Below are 9,093 nucleotides of genomic sequence, written 5' to 3'. Positions count from 1 at the left end.
ATTTATTATGGTTTATAATGGCAAATGATACTTTGAATATTACATGTTAATAACTTGATTGGAATTATAACCTTGAGTTGACAGTTTGATACTTTGAAAATTTTGAGCCAGCCCTACCCCCAAGGGCTGTAGGGTGGGGCTCAAGGGAGTCAGTGTGCTAAAATTTCTTCATTTTCCTTGTTTAGAATCAGAGGTGCTAGTTTCAAATCCTTTTTAGTCTGAAATCTGTATGCTTGATATTGAATAAGGTGGTTTTATTGTTTTTGTCACTTTGAATAATATTTCTGTTCATGTTAAAAACGAAATCAACTCTCTGTATAAATATATCAGGTGACCGTTAAGGCCCATGGGCCTCTTGTTGTTTTTTGTCACTTTAAATAATATTTCTGTACATGTTAAAAACAAAATCAACTCTCTGTATAAATATATCAGGTGACCGTTAAGGCCCATGGGCCTCTTGTTATATTTATTGTGAAATACCCATAGTTTATGGTCTACAAAGATTTGAAGCTAAACATAATCAATTTTCAATAAATTGATCCAATTGGTTAACAGCCAAGAGTCATGACATTTGGCCAGTAGATGGCTGACGTAATGAAGTACTACAAGTTTTCAAACAGAAAAGACCTCAACCCCGTCTTTAGAGTGACAGGGGTCAAATTTGTTACAATTCTCAAGAAGCGTTTAAAGGCAGAACCAAAAATGAGCCTTGCATTATTATAGTCATCTTTCATTTCATTTCAACTTTTTTTTTTGTCCAATAACGAAGGAATTGGACAACAGATAAGCCTACATAAGTCCTCTCCATCAATATTTATCTTGCATCTTGCTGGCATGAAGTATCAAAAAGATTTTAATTGAAACAAAATGAGCTTGACTTAATGATCAAGTTCACAGAGGTCAAATTTGTTATATAGCTGAAATGCCTTCTTCTTAAGAACTACAAAGCTTAGAGTCAGATATTTGGCCAGTACAGTACATTTTGTGTTTGCATGGCATGTGACATATTTTATGAAAATGTTACAGCAGTCAAATATCAAGATCAAGATTCTTTCAATTCACGAAATGGATCTAGCATTGTCCACAAGGCTGTTAGGGGTCCAATTTATCAAGATGCTAAAATAACATCTTTTTACAAACATAAATTACCTTGACAAATCTTCAAGTTTACAAAAGTCAAGTTTTTTAAAACATCAAAATGACTTCTTCTTAAGAAGTGAAACATCTTTAGATCTGTAGTCACGATATTTGGCAAGTATAACCTGCTCAAATGTATTACTAAAATGTTTCCACTTAAAACAGGTGAGCATCTTCAGACCCCATGGGCCTTTTGTTTGATAAAATACCACAGAAATGGTTATTCAATACAGAGTTAGATAAGTGATAGGCAGTATAGAATGAGCTAAAAGATGGGTTGATATAAGATAATGGTTCATTGTAGAGATACATTAATACTCAATGAGACAAATTCATCATTTATCCTCCAGATCTTTATGATGTTATACGAAACAGTATCAATTAAGTAAAAATAAAAATTCAAATTCAAAATTTTAAATGAAATAAATATGATACTGTAAAGCCCACTTGTGTCACACGAGTGTTTGTACCAGTCACAGTTTCTTAATGTCTGTAAATGTACAGCATTGTAAGACAGCTGACAATGGCACGACACGCAAATAAAGGCGCCCAAGGTCCATAAAAACTGTTGAGTAAAATAAAGAATGATATTCTAGGTTTGTGAAATAAAAGCTTCATTGATTGTTTTTAGAAATGATGGTATTTTTACCCCCTGCATGTTGTCGTCAGTGGGCGGGTTTGTATTTATTTAACACTTCAGGTTAACTAGCCTGATCTTTATAATCTCGTATACCGTTATTTATAGTCAAGTTTGAACTGTATGTATGTAAATTGATTAGTACTCAATGAATAATGTAGCTCATTCTTCCTGTCTATTGATCTTAGAAGCATTAGGTCTGAATTCACGATCGTGCTGCCCTACACCCATCCCACCCCTCCCACCCCTTCCTGGTCTCACAGTGTCTGGCGTCGTCGTCATCCTTCGTCTGTTGTCCTTAAAGTTTGGAGTTAGCTCACCTGGTTTGTCTGTCTGTTGCACGTAAACTAATAAGATAACTTACCTGACAGGAAGTGCTAGTGAGCTTATGGTGTGCAGGAGCACCCTTCATTTGTCAACTGTTTAGGACCCCTGAATTGCTCAAGTGATCTTTTGTGATTATATGGTCATTTTGTCTTTTGTCCTTTAATTTGTTGTCCATCCTGCCTTTTGCCAAGTCTGTAAACAATCATACAATCAACTTCTCAGGAACCATCTCCAATTTTGCTGAAATGTGATGATGATCGTCAGCCTGTGGTTGGGATTAAAATCTATAAAGGGCTTACCCCTCCAGGGGAATAAGTCCTGACCCCTCCAAGGAACTAAGGGGCTCAGGGCCATAAGTTATAATAGTGAAAAACTTTCAAACGACGTCTCCTCTAAAACTGACAGGTAGATTTTCACCATTACATTATTTCATAAAACAATTCTTAGATGACGAGAATCATGATACATTCTCTAAAACAGACTAAAGGTGCTGTTGTAATCAAGGATAAGAATCTATCAGAGAGGCTGACCCCCAGTGGGCTGAGGGGCGGCCATAAGGGGTCACAAAGTAAAGAAACCTATAGGAGGCTGACTCCCCAGTGATCTGTGGGGGCGACCATAAGGAGTCACAAAGTAAAGAAACCTATAGGAGGCTGACTCTCCAGTGGTCTGAGGGGCGACCATAAGGGGTCACAAAGTAAAGAAAACCTATAGGAGGCTGACTCCCCAGTGGTCTGAGGGGCGACCATAAGGGGTCACAAAGTAAAGAAACCTATAGGAGGCTGACCCCCAGACTAAGGGTGGGGGTCATTTAGTGCAAAACCTTGAATCGTCTTTGTCTACATTCTGTTAACTCAACTACGCAAGTGCCAGTTGGGCTTATGGCATAGTGTGTTGTCCATCATCCATCAACCTTATATTTGAACGACTTCTTCTCAAGAATTCAAAGGCCATGCTATTTGGTCAGTAGGTTTCTGGGACAGAGTGCTATAAAAAAAAAATGATCTTAATTTAAGGTCACATGGGTCAAATATTTAAAAAATAAAATAAAAAACTTCTTCTGAATATCCAGGAGGCCGAGAGTTATGGTACTTTGGTCAGTCGGTACCTAGGACAGAGTGATATAAAGTTTCCTCAAATAAATGACCTTGACATACTTTCAAGGTTGCAAGGCATGTAAAACTTAAGTTTTCTCAACTGATTGACCTTGACATAGGGTGAAGGTCACATGGGTCAAGTATGTTAAAACCTTTGAGCAACTTCTTCTAAATCAATTTAAATCATATGGTGATAATACTTGACCAGTAGTTATCTGGGACAGAGTGTTATAAATTTTCTTCATATAAATGACCTTGTCCTACTTTCAAGGTCACAGAAACTACTGTCTGGGAAATTACCACGTACTGTTTTTAGTAGCGGTCTGTAACACTTTTCTATATATAGGTCGAGGTCTGTAACACTTTTCTATTTATAGTCTGTAACATATTTACAGACTCGTCACATGACGTCGTTCCTCCAATCAGGGCTGGGAATTAGCACCAGTCATATAGTAAATCAGGGATAGACCTGAAGACCATAATTGTATATTGTCCTTCTTTCAAGGTCACAGGCATGAAATATATATAATAAAAAAATTAACAACTTATGAATAACCATGTGGCCCAGGGCAATGATAGTTGGCTAGAACTCAACTTGGGATGGAATGCTATCAATTTTCCCTAAATAAATTACCTTGACCTACTTCCAAGGTCAAAGGGGTCAAATATATAAAAACATTACCACAAGGTCCTTGGTGATGATATTTGACCAGTAGGATGCTGGGATAGAGTAGTATAAAGTTTTATTAGCTCACCTGGTCCGTGGCGTCCGTCGTCCGTCCGTCAACTTTTCTTTAAAACGCTACTAGTCCTGAGCGGCCAAGTAGATTTTGACTAAATTTGTTTGGGGGCTGAGGGGCAGGACCCAATAGGGGAAACATAGCAAATTCTTTAAAATCCTACTTTGTCCATATTTGGTGTTGAGCATCCTTGGGTAAAGGGGAACCAATTTTGTATAAACGGTGGGTGTGGCCCCTGAGGGACCTGAGGGGTAGGGTCCAATAGGGGAAATAGAAGTAAAACCTGGTGAGCTATACAGGCCCTCTGGGCCTCTTGTTAAGTTTAGAACATTCTTAAGCTAAGGAGACTCAACATATTTGCAAAATTACATTGATGGAGAATATTTCCCCAAGCTTGCTCATATATTCAGGTGAGCGAAACAGGCCCTCTACGCCTCTTGTTGTATTGTACATGATAACTGTTAGTGTATTTTGTGAGACCCTTCATGATTAAACAATTTCATAAGTAATAAAAAAAATCACAGTTTTGAATTTTGATTTCACCCTGTACAGGGTCCGGTGACAAAACCTACGCACATCACATGGTGAGGACGGACAGTAAGGAACAAAAACTGGATGCCTTCCTCAGAGGTCCAGCCAATCAAAGTTCCAGTAACCAAGGAAACGGGGGTCACAGTGAAGATAGCTCAGCGATGGAGGTCGATGACGGGTAAGTTTGTATGACGTTTTACTATATATAACATATTAATGCTGAGTTTTAATTTAAATTATTTGATACAAGTTTAATTGCATGCCAGGTTTAACAAGGATACAGTACAAAATGGTGTGTTGTTTATTTTACTTGGTAATCATGATAGTTCACTAACAGTTACCCCCATACAACTTCAACAATCCAAGAAGGCTGACATGCCTAGTAAGTGACCTCATTCTCTTTCTGATATAATATCCCAGTCTGTAACATCTGATCTTCCCATTTTCCTGAGTCAGTCTGAGTGACCTGATTCTCTGCGTGACCGGCCCCCTACTCCCCTTACTAACCTGCCTAAGTCTGACCTGTGACCTAATTGTCTCCAGTTTGTGACATTGACCTCTCCCAGTCTGTAACCTCTGACCTACCCAAGTCTGACCTGTGACCTAATTGTCTCCAGGTTGTGACATTGACCTCTTCCAGTCTGTAACTTCTGACCTGCCCATGTCTGACCTGTGACCTAATTGTCTCCAGTCTGTGACATTGACCTCTCCCAGTCTGTAACCTCTGACCTGCCCAAGTCTGCTACCAGTGACCTGATTGTCTTCCTGATTTGCCCCAATTTTTGACCTCTGACATGCCCAAGTCTGCCTGTGGCATTATTCTCTCCCTGATTTGCCCCAATCTGTGATGTCCCCTATCAATCTGTGACCTGTGACCCCTCTCAATCTGTGACCTGTGACCCCTCTCAATCTGTGACCTGTGACCCTCTCAATCTGTGAACTATGACCCCTCTCAATCTGTGACTTGTTACATGCCCCACTAACTAAAATGCCCTTATCTGTGATTTTGACCTGCTAAAATCTGTGACCTTTGACCTTGTCCAGTCTTTGAACTGCCCCGGTCTATAAAAACCTACCATAGTCAGGTAGCCTCAACACTTTGATTATATACATAGTGCTCAATATATGACGCGTGATAATTTATTGATAAAGTGTTTACTGATGACTGGTGGGGTTGACCTTAACCAGTAAAAACAACATTTGTCTGAGTTACTGGTGGAGACATGGTGATCTGTCAACTTGTCTGCAGACGACAGTAGAACAACACAAACTCGCATCAAAAAGTGGCCATTAATCCCAGAGTGTAATTCCAGCTCATTTGTTGTTGACAGACTAGACACTTCCCTGTCTACAGTATATACTTACAGTTTTAGTTTTACGGTTTTTACAGCTAACAAAAACAAAGTGATTTTCTTACTTTTTGCATCTTAACACATATATTTGGAAACCACTAGCATACTTGCCAGCTCTCCCTATTTTGGAGTGAGTCTTCCGATTGTGGACCCTGAAATTGAGCATTTTGAACCAGTGAATTTTCTAAACTTTTTTTATTTTGTAAGATCTGATGGGTTCATCTGAAAGAACAGCTCAGAAGATGCCATTTAGAAGTGTTTAATAATTATTTACTGAGGGTGTATATACTCATATTTTTTATGCTTTTAATTCTGAGCGCATGTTACAAAATCTCGCCGACGGAAATATCAAAAGGTTTGACATGTATGCATGCTACTTCGCTTTGGAAGTTTTCAAATTCAGATGTTTTAAAAGCAGTATTCTATAGATTCCAGTCACTTATTACTCCATCAAGCATATTCTACTAGTCCAGAACTGCCACAGGGTATTTATGTTTTTATTATTCATGTTTGGCTTAATTGGATCATCTGTGCATGGAGGGAATTTAATTTTTGAAGGATTTAGCCTAAGGAAGCATGGAAAAAAGAGTTCGTTTTTAAATTACTTCTTACCATTAATTTTAACCCAATTATACTATTTCAAATTGATCGGAAATAAAATAGCATAGAAGATTTTATCAATTAGTGTAAGTTTCAGTTATTGTTGACATGACCCAATGCATCAGAGAAGAGAAAACTGACCTGAAGAAGATATTAGAATGGTGGCTGCTAATCCCTCTTAAAATTTCGTAACCCAGTTAGCACAAGAATGTCCAAATAACTATTATTGAAGTTTCCCATCATGAGCAATATTTAAACAAAGATGGAGTTGATAGGATCTGTGCCATGCGTCAGACTTATTTGAAATTCTCTTGTATTCATAGTACATGTAGTATTCAAAACTTTTCTCAAACATTACCACACAGTTTCTACAGTACAGGAGTATATAGAGATGGCATGTACAAGTGTGCGGCTGACCTCAGGCCAGCCGTGAACTTTGAAAGACCAGGTCAGCAGCATGGTCTAGTCAAATGTTTGTTTATAAATATACCAGCAATTCAATCTCACAACTGTCACCAACTGACCATGCTATGACCACCCAGAGATAAGTATTTCAGGCCTCAACTATAAACATGCTCAAACTGCCCTAAACACATTCACCCCTGCAATTTGATAATGAACTATTCCAACCTTTGAATTGGATTAGTTCAAATGTCTTCAGGGGGTGAATGAGTTAATCATGTCCTAGCTCTGGTCCCCCTCCCTGACTTTGTTACCTTATTTTTTCTAACTTTAAGTATTTTAAGATTTTGAAATGATCATGAGTACACAAAGTTTGAATAAAATATAATAGAATATAAGGAAACCCTTGTAAGTGCTTAATTTTAGTAAAAAGATGCTGCAACTGAAGACGGTAAAAACTGAGCTTTTAATGGTTGATTTGGACCTAATATGGCAAAAATATCTGAGAGAATGTGTAAAACACAGGTAAATTTCGGGTATATTCACAGGTGAAATGCAAGTTTTATGAAACAGTATATAATTGACTTGCCATATTTGTTTCATAAAACAATACCTGCCTAATTGTTGGTAAATATGTTGGCACTCAGAGAACACCTCCCTCAGAGATGCATGCCACAGTTCAAATCAATTAAACAGTAGGCTATAGACGGGTGAAAGTTACTGCTGCGTGTTTCAATCAGTGTCCATTTCAGGGTCTCATCACACGATATGGTCAAGGGGAAAATCATGAGGGATAACATTACACTGGTCAGCCATGAAAGCTACAGCATTTCGTTGAAAGCCGTGGACAGACGTTAAGTTTAAATCATGTGACAGCAACGGTGGTGAATGATGTCTTCAGTGTTTGGCCGCCCCAGTCAGCAGAGAGATTAAAAGCTTTCTATATCCTCTGTCAGCCTTAGTTTAGGTCTACAGCGTACTGTAACATCCTCAGTCTACCTTGTGGTCTAGTGTGTACTGTAATATCCTCAGTCTACCTTGCGGTCTAGTGTGTACTGTAACATCCTCTGTCAACCTTAGTTTAGGTCTACAGCGTACTGTAACATCCTCAGTCAGCCTTAGTTTAGGTCTACAGCGTACTGTAACATCCTCAGTCAGCCTTAGTTTAGGTCTACAGCGTACTGTAACATCCTCTGTCAACCTTAGTTTAGGTCTACAGCGTACTGTTACATCCTCAGTCAACCTTAGTTTAGGTCTACAGCGTACTGTTACATCCTCAGTCAACCTTAGATTAGGTCTACAGCTTACTGTAACATCCTTGCATGGTCAGCCTTAGTTTAGGTCTACAGCGTACTGTTACATCCTCTGTCAGTCTTAGATTAGGTCTACAGCTTACTGTATCATCCTTGCATGGTCAGCCTTAGTTTAGGTCTATAGCGTACTGTAACATCCTCAGTCAACCTTAGTTTAGGTCTACAGAGTACTGTAACATCCTCTGTCAACCTTAGATTAGGTCTACAGCTTACTGTCACATCCTTGCATGGTCAGCCTTAGTTTAGGTCTATAGCGTACTGTAACATCCTCTATCAGCCTTAGATTAGGTCTACGGCGTACTGTAACATCCTCTGTCAACCTTAGTTTAGGTCTACAGGGTACTGTAACATGCTTGGTCAGCCTTAAATTATGTCTACAGCGTACTGTAACATACTCAGTCAGTCTTAGTTTAGAACTACAGCGTACTGTAACATGCTCTGTCAACCTTAGTTTAGGTCTACAGAGTACTGTAACATCCTCGATCAGCCTTAGATTAGGTCTACAGCGTACTGTAACATGCTTGGTCAGCCTTAAATTAGGTCTACAGCGTACTGTAACATCCTCAGTCAACCTTAGATTAGGTCTACAGCGTACTGTAACATCCTCTGTCAGCCCTATTTTAGGTCTTCAGTGTACTGTAACATCCTGAGTCAACCTTGAGGTCTAGAGTGTACTGTAACATCTTCAGTCAGCCTTGAGGTCTATAGAGTAATGTAACATCCTCAGTCAGCCTTGAGGTCTAGAGTGTACTATAACATCCTCTGTCAGCCTTTAGGTCGAGAGTGTACTGTAACATCCTCAGTCAGCCTTGAGGTCTACAGTGTAATGTAACATCCTCAGTCAGCCTTGAGGTCTAGAGTGTACTGTAACATCCTCAGTCAGCCTTGAGGTCTATAGAGTAATGTAACATCCTCAGTCAGCCTTGAGGTCTAGAGTGTACTGTAACATCCTCAGTC

General features: G+C 39.0%; 1 protein-coding gene across 1 annotated transcript in view; it reads left to right on the top strand.

The window, feature by feature from the left end:
• Positions 1-9,093, top strand: part of LOC110461582 (DNA mismatch repair protein Mlh1-like) — a 73,991-nt gene that overhangs the window by 24,414 nt on the left and 40,484 nt on the right. The window contains exon 5 of the mRNA XM_021515113.1: positions 4,491-4,647. Coding sequence (XP_021370788.1) covers positions 4,491-4,647 — 157 coding nt within the window. The remainder of the gene's footprint in view (positions 1-4,490; positions 4,648-9,093) is intronic.

Source organism: Mizuhopecten yessoensis, unplaced genomic scaffold, assembly GCF_002113885.1.
Source record: "Mizuhopecten yessoensis strain PY_sf001 unplaced genomic scaffold, ASM211388v2 scaffold10637, whole genome shotgun sequence".
Taxonomy (NCBI): Eukaryota; Metazoa; Mollusca; class Bivalvia; order Pectinida; family Pectinidae; genus Mizuhopecten; species Mizuhopecten yessoensis.
The sequence above is the reverse complement of the archived record's forward strand: the minus strand, read 5'-3'. Positions and strand labels throughout refer to the sequence as shown.